The sequence below is a fragment of the Dermacentor silvarum genome, chromosome 1 (genome assembly GCF_013339745.2).
Source record: "Dermacentor silvarum isolate Dsil-2018 chromosome 1, BIME_Dsil_1.4, whole genome shotgun sequence".
Lineage (NCBI taxonomy): Eukaryota > Metazoa > Arthropoda > Arachnida > Ixodida > Ixodidae > Dermacentor > Dermacentor silvarum.
Genome location: NC_051154.1, coordinates 202,668,096 through 202,689,685, shown reverse-complemented (window position 1 = coordinate 202,689,685; position 21,590 = coordinate 202,668,096). Strand labels below are relative to the sequence as shown.

The 21,590-nt window shown below is 47.1% G+C and overlaps 1 protein-coding gene across 1 annotated transcript in view; it reads left to right on the top strand.

Moving 5' to 3' along the window:
• Positions 1-13,493, top strand: part of LOC119436432 (apical junction component 1 homolog) — a 120,209-nt gene extending 106,716 nt beyond the window's left edge. The window contains exons 4-5 of the mRNA XM_037703280.2: positions 536-9,325; positions 9,452-13,493. Of these exons, the coding sequence (XP_037559208.2) occupies positions 536-1,713 (1,178 nt within the window). The 3' untranslated portion in view covers positions 1,714-9,325; positions 9,452-13,493. The remainder of the gene's footprint in view (positions 1-535; positions 9,326-9,451) is intronic.
• Positions 13,494-21,590: the final 8,097 nt, after the last annotated feature.

Genomic DNA, 21,590 nt, shown 5'->3' with positions numbered 1-21,590 from the left:
GTGCTGTTTTGCTAGGATTATCGTGTTTGCTGGCGAACAGAGCAGATAATGTAATAATTTCTTATTCCGGCCATATATTTGAAAGCGAAAGGACTTCAAAAGAGAAACGCGAGGCTTTTAACAAGGCCAACAGATTTGTTTTCCGCTACGAAGTAAGCACGTTACGAATAATGAATGGTAATGCGATTTTTTTTTTTTGCAAGCTGCGTGAGAATTTGTGCTAGTACTCTAGCGCTGTCTGAAGCTGCACAATGTTGCTCGGGTCAGTGTAGTTTTTTCATTGCAATGCTCAAAAGAAAACCAGGGGAAGCGCTGTCCTGTACAGAACGTGCCTTTTCTTAGCCTTAACCCTTATACATATATATATATATATATATATATATATATATATATATATATATATATAGTATTGTGTGTGTGTGTGTGTGTGTGTGTGTGTGTGTGTGTGTGTGCACGCGGCGCCGAGGTCTCTCAATGGCTCCTAACATGACCATCTTCTTATTATTCCCCACGTCCTTCCTAAACTGCCCTCTAGACGCTTTGACCGGAGATCAAAGCCAGGCGGACGACGCACGAAGATCATTCGACGCGACAGGTGACGGGGATTCGGATTCCGAGAACCCTCCGCCGCCGGGCTTCTACGTGAGTTCTACGGCGACCGAGGGCTACGGCACCGAAACGACCACGTCGGACCAGGAGTCCGTATCGTTCGCTACCGTCAGTCCCCGCGCCGTCGCGGCTGCTGGCGGCGTCAGCGACAAAGCTTCTGCCACAGCCGCTTCTGCAGCCTCATTGCGTTGCCAGTGGAAGGACTGCCAGAAGCCTCTCCCGAAGACGGGCGTGGGCAAGATCAGAGTGCACACATGTCCCACCTGCTACGGCTACTTCTGCAGCCGTGCTTGCCGCAACCGGCACCGTGACGCAAAGCGCTGCGCGCTGACTCGCATCTCTAATTTGTGCCAGGAGGTGCTCCAGAAGATCCGGCTCGATCAGGTATCGCGGCAGCACCTGTCGGTGTGCGCACAGCGAGGCTTGCTCTCCCGTGGCCGCGGCGTCATCCGGCTCGTCTTTCAGGGTGCGCAGAGGGCCGCCCAGTTCCTTGAGCGCGGCTGGAGCGACGCCGGCGTGCGTGGACAGATGTTCTACGTCGCTCGCGACGACCTTCAGCCGCATGACATGGGAGCCCGTGTGTACGCGCGTGTGCGCGCCCTGTGCGACGAGTATGATCCTCAGCGCAAGTTTGTCCTCTTGGTCGCCGTGTGCGTGACGTACGAAGCCGTCACGCCCTCTGGAGCCGGAGCCATCTCGCGCGAGATGGTCGTCAAGGCGGTCAAACTTCGACTCAGTGGGCCGCTGCCCGAAGACGACGTGCAGACGCTTATCCTTCCAGTGGCGTCGCCGGTGATGGCAGGATCCAACGGCCTGCTGCCGCCCCAGAAGCAGCGCCTGCAAGGGCTGCACCACGTCGCCAGGCAGCTGGAAATCAGAGGCGTCGACCTGAGTGCCTGCTATCCAGAGCTGTATGCCAAGATACGCGCATTCGTTGACACAGGAGAGATGTTCTCGCCTGTGTGCATGTTCCCCACGGACGCCCACTCAGGCCAGGTGTTCATGTGCGTTGTGCTGCCATTGGCAGACCAAGAGCTGCTCGACAGGATGGCTGGCACTCGAAGTGCTGCATCTGTCAAGGCTAAGAAGCGCTGGATGTTCTAATGGGTCAGTGTCCATCTCAGTATGTGAGGAAGTGGTAGATCATGGGAGCGGTCATAGTATGTCTCGTACCCCTCTGGAAAGACATTGTGAAATGTGTAATCTGGTGGCAAGGTTACCATGAGGATTATGTCATAGATTTAATCAACAAGACTTGCTGTTGCAAAATGGTTTGCTGTTTTGCACAAGATAAAGCACCCAAGTCGGTGTGTTTTGCTGAACAAACTTAATGCATTTGGTCGTCTTTGCAGCACAAGGACCTCAGCATGAAGGAGGAACTGTTCTTGAATGTGCGGTTGGATGTGTTATTTAAATTAGAATGCACAACTGACATTCCATGTTTAGGTATACCGTCAGGGGGGGGGGGGGGGACTCTCATTAGAAGGATATAACCCAAGGCCACTGAAAGTAAGGATATATTTTATTATGTGCCGCAGCCAATGGGTAGCCTGATATATCTGATACAGGCGAACAGCTGTGTCAGCACAAGTAGACAACTCAGTGCTGCAATGCCATAGCACGTAGCATTCACCAAGGAATGCAAAATTAAATAATACAAACTAACTCTCTCTGCTGCTCTGTTTAGGTTGAGAAGTGTATGCTAGGAAACACGATGTAATTAGCAGTTTAATGAGACAAGCATGAAAGTGAGAAACACAGCACAAGCACTGGCATTGTGTGAGTGTGTTGTTTTCATAGTTTCTGTCAGGGGCGTAGCCAGAGGGGGCACACCGGGCATATGCCGTCAAATGCGAGCCCCCCCCCCCCCCCCCCCCCCTCCACTCCTCCGAAAAATATCCCGGGCTACTCCACTGGTTTCTCTGGTCGTCTTTACTGGCACTGTTAATCACATCATTATTCTGTACGGACTTTAGCCAGCTCTCTCTTCTCATGCTGCAAATAATTTCTGCTTTAATGCACCCATTATGGTCAGCATTCACATAGAGTATCCCCAGCATTGAGAAACGGATCAAAACATGCCTCCTTCTGTCCACATTGGATGCAGTTGAACTCATTACAGTAGAGTCTACATATAACGTTGATGAAAAATTTCAAGTCAAAATCATATTATTATAATTGGACAGTTATCTATGAGGTGATTTTCTGTACCTTATCGATATATGAAGCGGGATTTAGAAGTAACGAGAATTGTTTTTATAATTCTCATATTTCTAACTGCTTTTAAATTATACTTTCTTGAACGCAATGGACTTGTTACACCGTTCTATTCATAGTTCGAAACTGTGCAGCAACTCTTGCATTTTGGTGACCCTCAGTACTTCTGTCATTTTCTTCATTATCTCCTCTAGATCTTGAGAATGCTTTCATTTAAGGTCTTATTTCAATCTTGGAGACAAGAATTTGCAAGTGGCAAGATATGGGAATAAGAGCGGGTGAGGTAAGGTAGCGTTAGCATAAGACGTTTGCCAAGAAATGCAGCATGTTCAATGCTGTGTGGGTAGCGGTGTTGTCATGGTGCACAAGCCGCTGACTTGAGTTCTACAGATTGGGTCGTTTTCTTCGAACTGCATCATGCAACCGCTTGGCTATTCGAACTTAAAAATGCTCGTTGATTGTCTGACCCTGTGCCACAAATTTAAAATAAATTAATTATTTGGTTCAAAACATTTATCAAGAGAGAACAGAACTTGATACACACACGTTGCTTTTTGACGTCCACCATCGCAATACCGACGAAGACGGCGACAGAGGCTCAAAAGAAAGCTATAATATAAGCTGACAAAACTTTTCACGAGGACGCTGTTTCGACAGCTGATGTGGACCATTGTGTAGCGCGTGTGACTAGCAGCATGGGTCACTATTATCTACCCTTCTGATTCAGTAAAAGAGTCTCGTTACTTTTTTGGTGCCCCCTCGTACTATGTGAGAACACCATCCTTTACTGACATTTGTTATCAATGCTATTGTTGTAGGTGGACTGCACTACATTCCAAATAGCAGAAATACCTCTTTGAAAATCCGAGATAGAGTCGAAGATTTCTCTGCACTGGTATGTAATTATCATATTGGCCAGAGCACTCGAGTGGGGCAGCAAGCAGCAACTGCGTAACGTGCACTGATTTCAAAAGTTACATCATGCTGGTACATCTTCGGCCAGGCCTCTTGGGTATTTAATTCCACTGTAGTAAATGAAGGTTGCATTCAATCGAAACATGTACAGAGGTCGTCAAAAGTTCCCAGGCCGCCGCGCCCGGCCGAGGAGCGGCAACGGCTCGCCGCTAGACTGGCGCTGCCATCGCAAGCCCGCCTTGCATGGCGCGCGCTGTCTTCGAGCATATGCGTGGAGTAGGGTGCATCCCTCTCCATTTCTTGCTTTCCTTGATAACAAACCGAGGAAAAAGATAGTGCGGCATGTGCTCTCACTGTTCGCTCTTGGAATTCCACTGCTGTGCAGCGCGTGGCGTAGGAGGCGGCAGTGTTCCGAAAAGTGACACGCCGTGCTTGCGGCCATATTTAGTTAGACACCGTATACTTGTGCGTAGTTTTCGACTTCCTGGAGAGAAATATCTTGCGTTTCACTTCCCATGAGCACCGCTGTGGCTCTCTAAGCCGTCTGCAGAAGGAAATTCGCTGCATACGAACGTGGTCTCAGCCGGAAATGTGTTCACGAAGCGCCGTCATATGTACAATTAATGTGTTGAGGCCATGCGCGATCGTCTTGAAACTGCATGTTAACTCGATTTTATTTTGTCCGCTGGCCGTGTGACGCACAGATAGATTTGTCCACGGCGGGGAGAAAAATAGTTGGTGCGCTGTGACTACTTTGCTCTCTCTTGCTGTGTTTGCGCTTGGTATTGGTCTCGCATTATCGAACTCTCGGCGATTAAGCCTGTCACGCTTCGTTCGGGACGAGGAGCGAATCATTTCGCGCTCCTGGTGCCGTTCTTGCTCATCTGTAGTACTGGACAACAGGTGGCAAACATACGTGCTACGTCGCTGCAAGAGACTTGCTGTCACTTCGACCTTGGCACCCTTGTGTTGCACAGCAAAAAAAAAAAAGAGAAAAAAAAGAAGAAATTTTTGAAGGACACTTTGTAAATTCCAAACTGTGTTCGGCAAAAGCCTGTGCCCATTCCACTGGGAGTGTCATGCACAAAAAAAAAAAAACACACAAAAAAGACATGAAATAGTCAGTCGAATGGCCACAGGCTTTCGCCGAACACACTTTGGAATTTACAAAGTGTCCTTCAATTTTTTAGGCTACGTGCTCATGACGATGTTGCTGTCAGCCACGGCCTGTCAGCAGATAGCTTCGGAATTGAAAATCGAACATGCCCAGTGGGAGTGCCATGGCTAGTAGGGCGCCGTTTTGTAAGGTAACCCGTGTTGGCTTTCACTTCGTCTTCTGCATGAGATAAATATCTCCGCAGGCGACTATAGCGCGTGGCGTCAACACATTAATTGGACATATGGCGGCGCTTCGTGAAACTGATATACGTAAGGCGTTTATTTTCTGACATTATAGCACATGAGTCCTCCGTTTGTGAGCACAGACGGAAAAGTGTCAGCGCCGAACGCGTAGCATTGATAGATCGAAGGTACTGCATTGGAGCGCACCGAACAATTTTGAAAAGCGTACCATAACGCGTGCTAGGTGCTCCAGCCTACGACCGTCTTCATTAGCGTTGCATTACAGGAGGCTGTAAACCCACTCAGTAGCACGCGGTTCATGACAGCGCGCTAGCAACATCGCAGCGAACTAGAACTCTTTGGCAACACAAGCAGACATTTCGGGCTGAGACCACGTTAGTATGCAGCGAATTTCCTTGTGCAGACGGCTGAGAGAGTCACAGCGGTGCCCATGGGAAGTTGAACGCAAGATATTGCTCTCCAGGAAGCCGAAAACTACGCACAGTGAGGGCACATGCCACAGTATCTTTGTTCCTCTGTTTGTTATCAAGGAGAGCAAGAAAGGGAGAGGGATGCACCCTCCTCCACGCATACGCTCGAAGCCAGCGCGTGCCAAGGCGGGCTTGCGATGGAAGCGCCAATCTAGCGGCGAGCCGTTGCCGCTCCTCGGCCGGGCGCGGCGGCCTGGGAACTTTTGACGACCTCTGTACATGTCTAGTTGGGATTTGTAGATCGACAAAATGTGTTACTTGCGTGCATATGGTGCTTTGCTTCTGACTATGCACTCTTCTTGCTGAACATTCACGAACAGCCTGGGGTACCACATGCTGCACATATTACGTGTTATCGCGTTACCTTCAGTACATCATGATCACGAGAAATTATCAATGGAAATGTATCTATGCTAGATCAGCTGTGTGAATACATTGAATCAACAGTAACCATTGTGTGATGTTGCTTCAAAATCAGTATATTCACGTTTAAATACAGTAGCTTCTTTGCCTCCAGAAAGTTTAGCTATTATATTATGGAAAGGGAAAAAGTAATGACTGTGACTTTGTGCTGATTTCTGCACCAATCCAGGCATGTGAAAGATGAATACTCCCGATAGTTGCTGTGTATGTGCAGCAGTCGTTTAAAGAACTGTCGTTCAGTTTCATTAACATTTGGCTCATTGGTGACCAAAGGGCGCACATGTGCCAAAAGAGGCAAGTTTTGTGAGAGACAACAGATGATGCACCAAGCCCCAGAACCAAAACCCGGTTACGAGGATCATTTCAGTGCAGAAACAGCTTGTGTGTTGTGATTGGCTGCAGGTAAATCTGCAAAAGAAATGTCTTGTGTACTGTGTTTTGTAATTATTCCTGTGACCCATAAAGCTTTGTTATGTTTGTTTCGTGTACTTACGTATGTATGAGAATGGTATGCACTCTATGTCAGAAAGCGCTACGCAGACTTGGTGAGAAGATTACTTTCAATTTTCTTACCAGTTTTATACGGCACCAGCCCGGAGAAACTCACCAGTGCAAAATACGCCAGTGTAAAGAAACAATGGCTGTACTAATAGAGGCAGAGTAACTCTAAAGTAAATGACTGTATTCTTCTGTGTTCGGTGTGGCCATTGAGTTCTGGACGTGAACACCCGTGTGGTGCTGACAGACAAGCCGATTGGTTATCATGAGGGAAGTCATGGTTAGCCCTAAATGCTGTTCTTGGATAATATGGCAAGCAGGGGAAGCTTGTTCCATACCTTGTGGTTTGAAAACCCGGTGCCAAATGTGGTAGCATTTTCAAAAAAGATATGTGATGTTTGTCTTATCCTATATTGTGATTTTTTCCTTGTGAAAAAAGTATATCAGTCATAGTTGTGGCCAAAGTGTGGTGGTGTGGTTCCATTTATAAGAATGTGTGTTGGCACTCAGTGTTTGCTAGTTGAGCACAACACTTTTTTGACTGTTCTTTTTGAGTCTGGGATCAAAGTTGCCAGTTGTATAAATGCATATTTTCTGCCTTGTGGTTGAAGTGACATTCGATGTATGCAATGTGTAATACGATTATTATTTTTTGTGCCACTCATTAACTGTTCACTAGAGCACTGGTCAACCTATGTGTACTTTTGCCATCTCTTTGTACTTCGTATACACCACTGATGTTGTATGGACACTCGTTTTGAACAAGATGCCTCCTAGTTGATTCGGCTCACAATACGCATGAACAAAATATGTTAAACTCTCAGCAGTTTTCCACGTCAGTCAGGTAGAAATGAGTCTACTATTGGAATGTTATACTTATTACAGCAAGTACTTGTTGCAGGCATTAACTTAATTAGTTCTCCCAAAGCCACTTCTTGACCCATGACTTATATAAGGGTTACCGCATCTATGTGTGGTTGTGCTATAGATCACTCTGTTGTTTCAATGACATATACACATTTTCTAATACAGATCTGTATTCTGCATGTTCAAGCTAATTTTGCTGGCTTTAAGACGAATACAGCAATTAGCCTGAGATAGAGTTGTTATAAAAAACCCAGAAGTGTGCGCACGTTTGTTGCATTCAGCTAGGTGTTTGTCAAATAGCCACATTGGCTGTATATGAGAACCATGTGGACACTTTGCGAAAACGTTTTTTTAATCGCCTGGTGGGTTACTGTGAGGAAGTATTTCAGCTTGGGCCAGGAGTATACAGCTGAAGAATGGCTAACTGTGCAGGATGACAATTGAGGACACAAGAGTGAGACAAATACAACACAGTGCAGGCTCACAATCTCAGATGTTTAGAGGTATGCACTGTGTGCATATGTTAAGTGAGTCTGTGTTTATCTTGTGTCCTTGTCATTTCGGGAAGTTTCTTCATTCTTCATTTACTGTAGTTCTTGAAGAACTCTCCATGGTCGGAAACTCCATAAGATTGAGAGGGGATGTAGATTGGTTGAGATTTTTGTAGCACTTCTTGTAACATGTGGAGCTCTTCAACTTCAAATCAATTACAGTGAGTGCTACATGAGTCCTGCCATAGGAGCTGAAAAAGACGCTGGTCTCCTCTGCACCAGCCTATAAGCTTTTTGGCGATGACTGTTCATGTTCATGAAGGTGAAGTATTTTTGCACAATCACTGTTAGCAAAGCGGTAGCGCTGTCGATCCGGTTAGGTACTGATTCACTCGCAAATACAACACAGTTTTAGCTATGCGTCGCTTACGGTCCACTTTGCTCACGCGTGGCGCACTCAGACAGTGCAAAGAACAGCGTAGTTCTTGCATTTTTAGTAAGCGTGTCTTCCAGAAATGCAAGTGGCGCGCAGCCAGTTTGGTTACAAAGGACAAAGAAGCCAAGTGGATGCACTGTCATGCTCTACTCAATTGGCTCGGCAGTGGAGCGAGCAGCATTCTGCCTTATGCTGCTGGAATGAGTGTTATGCGCATGTGCTCTAGCATTCCTGCTGGGTGGCTATGTGCAAATTGTAATGATACATTGGTCTGGGCGAAGCGAACTGTAAACGTTAAGCTAAAATATATGTTATAGGACACATCGAACTAGGCTTTGTTGTCTGTTTTATGGCCATGGCTAGGAAGAATGATGTGAAGCAACACCAAAGAGAGAAGGTGACTAATGGCTGTACTACTGGAAATCAAGTATTTATACTTGTAAGCTGTTGAAGAGCTGAATTTATTATTAAGAGTACTGGAATGGCATTTACATTAGCAGCAGAACAGACTGACTCCCACTTACCGAATTTCAGCAAATTCAGTGACAAACTGTGTGTCAGATTGTTGAGAACAGTTTACACTGAATATTAGTGCCATAGAGCACACCCCAGTTACAAACACAAACTAAATATTGGAATTGTCATCACTAAAAGTCCAATTGGTTCCAAATACCTTGGTTTTCTTTTAAACATGTACATGATGTATTCAAATCAAATTGAACTAAAATACAATGAAAATGACAAGAAATGACTAATTAGATTTTTAGCCTCATTGCCTATTGTTGCTCCCCAATCGTCAAGAACTGCAGCTACAGTGTGTCCCATTACGCATTTTGTGTTCATGCGAGTGGTCCACGACTGCCTATGGATGGGAAACGTGCAAAAGATCCCAAATTCTTCCTTCCTCTTTCCAGTGTCCCTTGACCATTGTTTCCGCGAGACATCTTGAGTGCTTTAGTGGGTTCACAAATCAAGCTTAAAGGGACCCTGATACGATTTTGACGATTTTCTACAGACGTACTGATTCGTTAGAGTAGGTATTTCTACTCTAACGAATCAGTACGTCTGTAGACTCATCACCACGTGTATGGCGCTCTTTGGCCATATGTGGCCCTTGCGCCAAAAAACCCCATACATCATCATCATCATCATCATCAGAGTAGGTATTTCTGATCAGTAGGTGATTCTTCAAGCTCTCCGCATAAAGCGTGTAATTAATTATGAGGTTTTAAATGTGTGCATCGCTACCGATCGCAGCGGTGCCGCTCCCCTGAATTTTCAGCCGCCCCTAATTGGCGTAGTTAGCCCAATTGACGTCAGTTGGGCTGCCCAAGTCGCGTTATCGATGTTTCCAACTTTATGGTAAACAAATGTTGTTCGTAATACTTGGAAGGTTGGATAATTTAATTGTTTCTATAAAAAGTTACAGAAAGATAATACACAACATTTATCATAACATTTAAGCACTTCCGTGACACACCAAGTGTCATCTGCTTGTGTTACAACGTTCTCCATGTCGACGCGAGCTGCGCGGTCAGTGTTGGTCTCGAGCTTTCTTTTCGCGGGCACCATGGATCGCCCTTGTTACATTGTGGGCTGCAATTCTAGCGGTGTCAAGTTGTGACATCGTGTCCCTCTTCTAGGCAACATGCGAACGGAGTGGCTGCAGCGCATCGGTCTGTCTGTATCCGATCGGCGCTAGCATCTACGCATTTGGAGCGGTAACTTCACGCCGGAGGATTACCTACGGCATAGAGAGTAGTGTGCCCGATATTCCGGTAAACGCAGGCGGACAAGGCGTTTTGCCAGATGCACGGTGGCGCAAACGTGAGCGGCCTGTAGGGTGGCACAGAGCTCAACCAGACGAACACAGAGGCAATATAGCAGTGACCAAGTGTATTATACTTTGCTGCTGGTGTAAACTTTTGGCAGCAGAGTAATCGTGAACTCGCTGTATTTTAGAGGCGAAGCACCTTATGAGCCCGGGCTGTCGGCGTCTCCTGTCGTCGTCGTAGTCACGGTAAGCAAGCGGCTCGTGCTCGCGCTCGGTACGCGTTCGTGCCACTGCTCCCGCGTTCGTAGTCGTCGTCGTCTTCCACGGCTGGCTGCGTTGCAGCGTAGAATTTCACTTCTCTTCTGTCGTCGTAATGGGGAGGCCGCGTTTACGGGGTTATGATCCATTGCTTAAGGCAGTATGAGCCCATTAGCGGTGCATCAACGGATGCTTTGCACCTCCACAGGTTTCACGTTAGTGGAGCTGCATTTCGCTCAATAGGTCATTTGACACTTACGCATAAAATTTAATTCAACGCTCAAATCGAGCCTACAACTTAACTTGAGCTAACTGTAATAACTAATAAAAACTAAAACAGTAAGAAAGGCTTCCATAATGGCCAAATTGCTGAGGGAGTAAAAGAAAACAATGATGGTGTCGCTAATACTTCATGGTAAAAGATCTGCAAGCTTATCCTAAAATAATACTAGTGACGGACTTGGCCTCACGGCGAATTTTTTGAATGTTAAAAATCTTTTACACCTAATTACAGGTATAGTAGCTCTGTGTTTGGCTGGTTAAGCTCTGCGCCACTACGTGGCTGGGCACAGTGCAGGACACTTAGGCGCTCATGTTTACGCAAGAACCCCTTCATCACCGTGGTAGAATATTGAGGGGCTTTAGTTTTCGCTTCCGCTCATCCGTCGACAGGCATAGCTCGCTTGCGTTTACCGGAATACCGGACACGCTCGGCGCTGCGACAGAACGCTCGCAACGCACGTTGCTTGGATAGCTCTCGCTGGGAATCGACGGCCAGGCAGCTAGCAGAGGTTGGAGAAGCTTCGTGCGCTGGCTCCGAGCACCGGACGTAGACGACATGACGTCATATCATGACACAGAGCCAGCGTAGGTGGAGCTTAGACCCGATCACTCGGTGAACGAGTTGAGGAGAAAAAGAATGGCAAGGGAGGAGGGCAACTTGTGATCGTCCGTAGCTCTCTCAATACGAGACGCTTCGCCTAAATTACGGCGCTAATGTTTTACCGTAGCTGTACTCTACGCGTCTACAAAATCTGTCCAAACCGTTTCAGGGAACCTTTCAAGCTTTCTTCAAAACCGCCTTGATCAAAGGAAACCTTATGACCCATGTTGACTAACATTTTATACCTTACAAACACGAACCTGTATAATAGCTATAACCCTACAATAAAACTCGTGTCGAGCAAGACGTACCACACTCCTAAGGAATTATGTACACGTGCTTCTTTTGCCTAGTCATATAGGGATTTAATAATGAAAATACAATGAGGAAATTAACTCACAATACAAATGTCACTGGGTTTGTGCAATGACAAATACATTACTCACTTAGCAATTCCAGAGCAATTGAAAGCCATTGAGTGACCAAGGAGAAAAGATTCTGAATGCATTTTGCAAACTTTTGCTTTTAATAGCTTAGTCTATTTCAACAGCATGTGACTGGCAATTTCGCCGGCTGAGTGTTTTATTATTTTGCTCTCAATTATCATTCTTTGACTGCATACAAATAGTGAGGTAGGTCATACGGTTCTAAAATGTTATATTTTATCAACTCCGTTATAGCTTTTTTTGCACAATATATCTGCTTAGTAAAATGGTAGAGAACATTTTATGCTAGTCAATTCGTTTATACTGTAGAAAGAGTCAAGAGTTACTCAGAAAGAGCACCGGTGAAGGGCATTGAAGTGCTCAAAACTACTGTGTTTTCCTGTGAATTTCAAGTAAATGCGTTTTCAGTAAGCAAATTGGCTCATTCACCCATTTAGTTAAGGCATGTTGTTACATTATCTCTTTGTGGTCAAGTGTTGGGCCTCTCCTGACACGCTAACTTATTGGTTCAAACCAGATGTGTCCACGTGCTGTTTTTTGTGTTTATTGCGCTTCAGTTAGGGCAACTTTACACTGTCACTTCGGAACACCTTTGTATCAGGGCACCACTTTTTGACAGCGCACTTTAAGGGATTCCTATCTAGTTTTTGAGGCACAAAGCACCTAGAGGGGGACATTTTCACGGCATGTATTTTTTTGGAAAGAACTATGATGAGTTTCGGGAATATGAAGATGATTTTAGTGCCGTGGAGGAATGTACTCTGCATTTGACTAACACGAAACGTCCTTTGATGAGAGCACTGAAGAAGAAAGTGATGATAAGGATCCTACAGAACACAGGTTCTGTGGTTATCACCCACAACGTGTTGCTGGCTGGAGACTGCACACTTTACAAGGGTATCAGGAACAAAGAAAAGCATCTGAGATAAATAACTTACTATAAGCTTGTTCACATTAGTGCTCTTTCTGCACAGTGTCTAAATGCGTGAAATAGTTTCTGACCAGAACGACAACAAAATGGGTCTGTGCTCATGACTGTAAAAAGTTAATGTTCTTACTGCAGACTGCCCTGTCTAAGCTAGTCTGGTATCAAGCATTTACTTCAAAATAAAGTTTGCTTTTCTTGAGCCCCTCTGAATATTGCTGACATTTAATGAAAAATGCACATAAAAGTTCAAGCCAAGTAGTCCTGCAGCTGGTACAAAAGAAAACTTCTGTTAACACGCTGAAATGGAAACTTCGAGAATGCGCTTAAAATAAAATATGCATTAGCTTACTGAGAGTCGCAGCAAGTAAAACTGGTACATATCTGTACATTTCACAAAAAAGTTGCTGTATCTAGGAGGTACCACAACAGAACAATTCAGTGTTGTCCTTTTGACGTCTTTCGGCACGACAAAAATGAACAAGCATAAAATTGTTTAATGAGCTAGGGCCGGAGCATTATTGCCTGTTGCTGCAACCAAATTTTGATTAGGGGCCTTACTGCACATTGATTTAAGTTGGTGTTAAGTGCACCAAGAATTTATACTAAATTGTGAAATGAATGACCTTTACTGGCTGGGAAGTGATCAAGCAGAAAACAGATATAGCTAACGTTTCTCCACAATGACGGAGAGTCGCAGTTACTAAGAATCCGTAACACTGTCAAGAGATGAATAAAAATTTTCTCCCATGTGCATTTGTAGCAGCCCTCACTTGCTCAGTCTTGAGATGCTGGTTTCACCTTTTTCCACTGTGAACGTTTCTTAGAACCCTCTCCTTTTGTATGGACTCTTCAAATAAAACTGTGTCTAGACCGTTCCTGGACAATACCAAGTATGTCATGTTTCTGATAGGAGAATGTCCTTTCTCCCCATAAAGACATGATCATGGTGCCCTACAAATGTTTCTTAGTTTAGATTGAAGCCCGACAAATATCTGTGACTGCTGAGCACACCACTGAAAGGTAAGGCGTTGCTTAATATGCGTATTTAGAACTTGTTAACAATGCACCGCTTATCAACTGGGTCCTAACATCCTACGCTTAGTCCATGGTCTGGTACCACTAATATATATATAACACAATACGTGCTTTGCAGGACTGCTACGCAAGATAAAAATGGAATATTCTGGCAAATGTCATGGAAATCACTAATTACTACTCTCAATATTGGTTTCACACGTAAACTAATTTTTACGTAATTACATGCCGCGGCAATCATCATATCCACACAATTGAGTAAACTACGTGAACAAAAGGATAGGTAATCTCTAGTATAGAGGGTTCATACTAAAAAATAAGTGTCATCAGTGCGAACATTTAGATGGACCAAAGAAGGATAACGTGGGCTTGTTCGTTCTCAATTCTCATTCAATCGACTTTTCTGACAAATCACACGGATACCTGCATCTAAAAAATGTCGCAGTTTCGCCCGAAAGGCGAAGCATCGATTGCGATAGCAAATTAGTTGAGCGTTATTCGGAGTAGGGATAGTAGTTTTATCGGCTGCATAAACTTGGACACATTGGCTTACTAACTGAATTAACAATCGTGGTGTCAGCGCGCACAAGCAAACATGAATAGATCACACTGAATGACCGCAGCCAACGACTGTCAAAACGCTGGCAGCAAGCACAAGTTCGCGCGGTCTATCGCTTCAACGGAAACTGAGCGGCGAATGCACAGCGCATACAAAGGTCAGAGCCGTGTGGAGATAAGAGATGGTGCGGGCGACCGCCGGGCAGAGAAGAAGTTGTTGGCAGAGGAGAAGCTGCCCCCCCCCCCCTCTTCCCGTTTCTTGCTTTCGCGTGGGAGAGTGAGTGGCAAGATACGCCTTTGGCGCTAAAGTCCCTACATAAGAAAAGTACCGCCATCTACTCTTTCCTCCGCCGCCTCCTCTCCTAAAGCGCTTGCTTTTTTTCTTTACTTTTTGCTTGAGAAAGCCAAGTCGACGGTGGCGCACCTAGAAAGTCCACGTTGAAGCTTTCAGGCCGGGCGCGCGCCGCCGCCGCCGCCGGCGACTGCGGCTGCGCAGAGGACTTTCAACATGGCTGTGAGGCGGAAAAAAAGAAAACATAAAGAAGTGAAAAGCACGCGCTATCATCGTCCAATCGGAGATACAGGAGAGAGAGAAGCGGCGTTTATCAAAGGATGGCGGTAATTTTCTTATATAGGGACTTTATTTGGCACCGGAGCACAGCGCCGCCCCGCCTCCCTCCTTCCCATACCCCAACGGCCTTTCGCGGGACGGTCGCGTTTGCTTTTCGCCGTGCGTTCGCTCTCCGTGATAGCGCGCGTAGGAGTTCGCCCTCCGTGATAGTGCGCGTCCCCGCGCGCTTTCGCTCGCGCATACGGTGCGCGGCGACGATTTTATCGCCCTTGGAATCTATACGGAACCTCACGGCGACGGCGACGGCGACGACGACGGCTGAAATCCGGTTGAAGTGTCCATATAATTGCTATCGCAATAAAAGAAAGATTTAGCTATGACAGTATGTCATAAGCAGTTATAAAAGAACCCCCACAAGGTTTGGAGGTTGCGAACAGTAAAATATGTTGCGTAGATCACAAGGTGGTGATTGCGTCGGCAAGCACTACGCAGTGGCAACAGCTGAAAGCTCATACAAAATTCCGTGTACTTATCTCGTAGAAGCCTCTCGGCCCACCCACGAGATGACGTCAAACGTACGGTACTTCCGCGTCACGCGCTAGAGCCTGCAGCGAACAAAGAAGCGGGACAAACAGCTCGTGGAGTCCCCAATAAACGCAGAACACACAATAATACCTCTGGAAGTGCACTGTGCAGCACGATAAGAAGGGAGACAAAAGAAAGGAGGCAAGGATTGCGACAAAAATGAGGTGGATCTTCAGCGCTAATGGAGAAGGCAGGAGAGTAATGTCACTTGCGGGCGCTGGTCGAGGAAACGGGAGAGAGCCTCTGCTGCAGGAAAGGTAGCTCCACTCATCGCAGTATGGGCTCCCAGCGTTTCATTTGCTTATATCTCGGCTACGACTGAATATTTTTTAACAGCGGAGCTGTTTAGGCCGGCCATAATATGTGCCACCTGCCACTGCGTTGCCTAGCAACCACCTCGCGGAGCGTCGCGGGCTGTGCTCGGGAGAGAAAAAGAGAAAATGAGAGAGTGAGAGAGAGAAACAAATTGTAGCAGCACCAACGAGGCAACGCGCAGAGGTGCTGCCGACGCCATCCGCGCTTCTCCGTTTCCCCGCGCCGAACATTCGCGGTGTCCGTGACTGCAGCAGGCGCCTCTGGCGGTGGCTCGGCCGAGCTCCCACCAGCTGCGCGCTATTGCGCATGCGCCGTGACGTCATCCCGGCGTGTCGTCTGCTGCGCGCCGCCCGTACACTGTGCGTAGCTTTCGCCCCACTTCCCCAACGTGTGCTCGGACCGCAAGTGCTTCGCGAGGCGTTCCCCGATGCCACTGACCACGAGGAAATGCTTATACACTTCGTATAACTCAGCATCACTTGGCATTCTTATAACTTAGCATCACTTCGTAAAGCCAGGACCAGCTAGGAACCGATCAGCTCCGCTGTGTCTTTAGCCGTGCGCCACTATAGTGCAAGCTACCCCGAATTTTTTTCAAGAATATTGTGGCATAACGCTCCTTGGACGGTGCTTGACAACTTCTAGTGTGTATTCACTTCTCTTTTTCACCTCTTCCCCTACCCTCTGAGCAGAGTAGCAGTCTAGAGAATATTACCTCAGACAACCCTCTCTGCGTTTCCTCAATAAATTCTCTCTGCCTCCCTCTAGTGTGCCACAAAATTTATCACCGGGCCCTGTGAGGGGTCTGGTGAGTTGCCTCTTATAAGAACACTAAAATGTAATTTGATGAGATCATGTGTTGGGTTGCATTGCCAAATAGCATACTCACCTGGGAAAGAAAATGCGTTTTTGGCGTGAGCAACCTTGCCTTCGCTGCTTCTGTATTAAAGAGACACTAAAAAGAAAAAGACAACTGCATTAGTTAGGCTTCTGCGACACTACAATGAAAGGAGGCTTGGTAAGCCATAAAAATCCAAGAAAAAAAAAAACAGACCCCCCCGGGGGGGGGGGGGGGGGGGAGGCGATGCTGCCTTGCAGTTGCCGCACCAGCTCGCTGTGACATGAATTTTGCCGCTGTCTTCTCGGGCCTCGTTAATTCTTTATCGGTAGATTGACTATATTGTATTCTCAAGGAACCAAAAACTGAACTTAGCAACTTTCGAGTACTTTTAATGAGTCACAATGGCCCAAATACGACAAAATGCTTTGACATCCATGATGTCATGCTGACATACCGGCGCCAACGTTCCAGTGTCACATGAAAAAAAAAAAAAGAGAAAAAAAAAAGCTTGTCCTTCATTCTCTCGTGTAATGAAGCTCTCACAGTGAAACAAACAAAAATATCGTTTTGAAAGAATACATTATCAGTCTAAACTGATATACTGTTTTTCTTTAGTGTAACGGAGTATAACATTTTGTCAAAAATAAGGAGGATGGCATTATGGTGGATTCTGATATCATACTGCACAGATGCGTAGAAAAGCAGTAGACAGTTTCCCCAGTAAATAGACTGTGGTGGACCCACTCCATTAAGATGCCACATGCTGTCATGGCGCCTATATACCACAAATAACTAATTTCAATTTCCCTTCCACTCCAGAATTAAATTTTAAAAAAGTAGATATCAACATTTTGCCTTTATTTCTTGTGCTTAGAATATCATAAATGGAACGTGGTGCCGCGTTTTGGATCATGTACCATGTTTTTATCAAGCTTTTTTATTGAGCCATTGTAGCGTCAATTTCTAAAGCTCGGACAAGCCATGTTAACTTAAATGAGTGCGGAAGACAGAACAAGACATACAAAAGTGCTGACTTGATTGATACAGCTGTACCATTAATGTTCTGTTTATTCTGGCTTTGCAGTGCAGTACGTAAGCGGCATAACAATTTAGCACTGGATTAGAGCAGCAGCTACGCAGCCTACGACAGTGTCCTCCTGCAGCACCAGTGACACTGTGTGCTCTCAAGCACAAAAATGGGCTTATCGGTCTTTTTCAGCTGCAAATACCAAGCAAAGTTGAATCCACACTTTAATGACCTCGCGTTTGGTGCACATTTCGGCGCATTTCCGATGTTGGCGTGGTCAGAATGACCCACGGGTTCTTTCTCGCATACTTGTCTTTCGTACGTCTGGCCTTGTCTAAACAGCAGTGCACAAATTTTGTGCTAAATGATCGAAGAAAAGGAAGAGAGCATAAGGTACGAGAAAGAGAAAGGAGGTGTGGAGGATAATCACACGATCCCATTGAGCTGTTCAACCATTTATTACAGTGGATGTACATGACTGCATGGCAGAGGCTTCACGAGCGCGCCTGTTCCCATGTGGGAAGCGTCTCGTTTGTTCTCCGCATGTACGCGTAACATGATACGATGTTTATTTTAACCGCGCCCTCCGGCGGCATACAGGGGCCGCCAGTGGCTGCCCGACGCCGGAAGTAAATCCGAAACTCGCTAAACCAAAACTGTGTGCTCCCACACAACTCCCTGTTTGCCCTGTTTCGTGTGATGACAGAGAGCGATGGGCTGACAAGGCAAGTCCCCGTTTATTATTCCGTGCTCCTTTTTATACTACACATTCTGGCCAGAGTTGCCAGACCACATGATGATGCATCATCCTTCCTTAGGGCACTGCAGTAAACCGACTGTAAAAAGCAAAACAAAACGCCGAAACTTCAACAATGACTAAAAAAAAGACAAAAATTACACTCGATAAGCTACACAATTTGTTCGAAGTCCTTTGCGTATGACAGCTTCGATGGCGGGCGCTTGATGCGAGTCGATCTTCTAAAACTCTGTCCCGTACCATTGCACGCCCCTGCCACACCTTTGTCATTTGCCTGGTTGCCACCTTCCTCGGGTTCTTTGTCCTGCATCACACTCGGATGGTGAACAGTGGTTGATGACGTAGCATTGTCGGTATCTGGCGTCATCTCTGGAAGGTCAACCATGCTTGCTCTGGTTGAGCCTGGCTGGAAGATACTGCTCGATGGAGGACCTGTCGACTGTGGTTGCCCTGCATCCTGCACATGCTCACCGTCTTCATATTCCTCATCCGTGTCTCGCAGCATGAACCTTTCCTGTGTTTTGAGGATGTGCTGCCTGTTTCGTCTTATGGTGCGGCCTTCTTCAGTCCTTAGCATGTAAGACCTGGGATCGATGCGGTCTTGAACTGTGGCTTTGGTTTCCACCCAGAGTCATCTAAAATGCGCACGGTGTCTCCGCTGTCCAAGACTGGAAGGGAGGAAGAAGCCCTGGGTTTCTGCACGTGCTTCTTCACCTCTGCCGCAGGTCGAACAGCGAAGTCCGGCAGCCGTCCAAGCAGCCGCCTCCCCATCAACAGCTCAGCCGGGCTTTCGCCGCCGTCCAGGGGAGACAGACGATAATTCAGGAGAGCCACCCAGAACGCCTCCCTGGCGTGCTTCGTTTTCTTCAAGAGGCGTTTTACGACCTGCACTCCCTTTTCGGCCAGACCATTCGCTCTCGGGAATCTGGGACTGGAAATCACATGTGAAAAGTCACACACCCGCGCAAAGTTATGAAACGCACTGGAGGTGAATTGTGGGCACCCGTCGGTGTGTATCTCCAGCGGAATGCCGTGCCTTGCAAACATCATTTCAAGTTTTCCGATGATGCTTTCACTCGACGTCTGTGTCAGACGCTCTACTTCCGGATAATTTGAATATGCATCACACCCTACCACGTACGAAACCCCCGAGTGTTCACACAGATCTACTCCAACCCTTTCCCACGGAAAACTTGGGGCAGGGCTGTTAATGACCGGCTCAGCTGGTTGGCGATATACAAACTGGCAGCACGTGCTGCACTTCGCACTGAACTGTTCGATCTGTTTCTGCATTTCCGGCCAATACATAAGAATCCTTGCTCTTGCTTTCGTTTTGTTGAGATCGAGATGCCCCTCATGCAGGCGTTCCAGCATTTCCCTGCGCAGTTGCCTTGGAATAACCACTTTTCAACCCTTCATTAATACTCCGTCTACGTACGACAGCTCCGATTTCACTGCTGTTGCGTCCCGAATCGGCCGGGCGCATTCTTTGATTGTTTCCCATCGAGGCAGGCCCTTTCATGAGCCTCGCTCAGACGGCGACAGTGCCAGACACCGACGAGGCGGGCAAACAGGCGCCCCAACTCGGCAGTGCCCATTCTTTGGGTGCTTTACCCGATGCCACCCCTTGTTAGACGCGGGGATTAGTGCGAACGCCATTCTCCCGACCCTGGCAAGATGACCGTCGGAGGGCAAGAAACAGGTCACCGACTTTCGTGGAAGGAGTGTCAACCCCCTGTTTCCGGATTGCCTCGTCCTTGCTTCGAAGGTGCAACATTAGAGGCGGAGTTCGGTGAACAATACGACCCCTCTGATTGGTCGCATCAAGGTCATCTGATTCCCTAGCCGGGTCAACTAGGGAAGACCGATGTTTTATAAGGAGACACCTTACGTGCAGTGGTGGGTCCTGACGAGTTCTGACATGTGCTCAGACATGTAGTGAGCTTAGACTTTCAAAGTGCTCCCCCACGGAGTGGGCTTCGATATTTGGAGCCACTGTAAATATGTAAAATAAACCCTTTTTTCTCTCGCTCTTACTCCTGGACGTACTCATCCCTCTGGCTGAAGGATCACCGGCCTAAACGCTACCCGAGTCTCAACAAAGTGACAGCAGCGGCTGAATAATCTCCGACCCGCAACAACGGATGGCAGCGCTGAGATGAAACGCCAACCCGTTCATAACACTGCAGCGAATGGACCCGTTATTTGACCTTGTTCTAGGCATCTTATGACTTGCCTCAGCTCTTCGTCTTGTTGCGTCTCTGCCTGCAGTTTTCTTTTCATCTTGTCACTGACGAGGCTTTCCAGGACTTGAGCAGCGTGCACGCTGACGCCCTCATCTTCGCTTGGCCGAATGTTGTCTTGAGCTGAGATTCGGGATAGCGCATCGGCTAGCAGCAGTTACTTTCCTGGCACAAAGTGCAAGGTAAATTCAAAACGCATTAGTCTCAAGAAGAATCGCTGCAGACGAGGAGGCATTTCACAGAGTCCCTTTTTATTGCGATAGCAATTATATGGACACTTCAACCGGATGTCTGCCGTCGGCGTCGCCGTCGCCGTCGTTGTCGCCGTCGCCGTGAGGTTCCCTATAGATAAAATCTTCGCCGCGCGCCGTATGCCCGAGCGGCAGCGTGCGGGGACGCGCGCTATCACGGAGAGCGAACGCACTCATGTCCCACGCGCAAGCAAGGAAGCCAGTGCCGGAGGGAGCAGGGGGGGGGGCGCATTTCTACTCTGCCAACAACCGCGCTCGTCACTCGTCCGCACCCTCTCTTATCTCCACACGGCTCTGACCTTTATGCGCCGTGCATTCGCCGCTCAGTTTCCGTTGAAGCGATAGACCACACGACCGCACGTACCTTCGCCCGCTGCGGCGTATGCTTGCTGCCAGCGTTTTGACAGTCGTTGTCTGCAGTCATTCAGTGTGATCTATTCGTGTTTGTTTGTGCGCGCTCACACCACGCTTGTTCATTCAGTTAGTAATAGTCGGGCGACATTTTCCAACGCACGCTACACATGCAATGCTGCCCGGATCGGCAGTGCAGCGCTACAGGTATGTCCCTTCGCACGCGCTGCCCACGGGAAGCGCTTCTCATCAACACCACCGTTTCACACGCGCCTTCTCGTGGTCATCGAGTCTCTCTTCATGTCGGTCTACTTACGCCGCAGCACACCTGCTTACTTAATCAGCTCATGTTTACTACAATTCATATTGCTACCAAAGCCGCTCACCTTCGTATGACATTGCTGTGTTGCTATCGCATTCATTGCTTCGCCCTTAGGGCGAAACTGTGACATTTTTTGCTATTGCCAATAGAGGCTGAT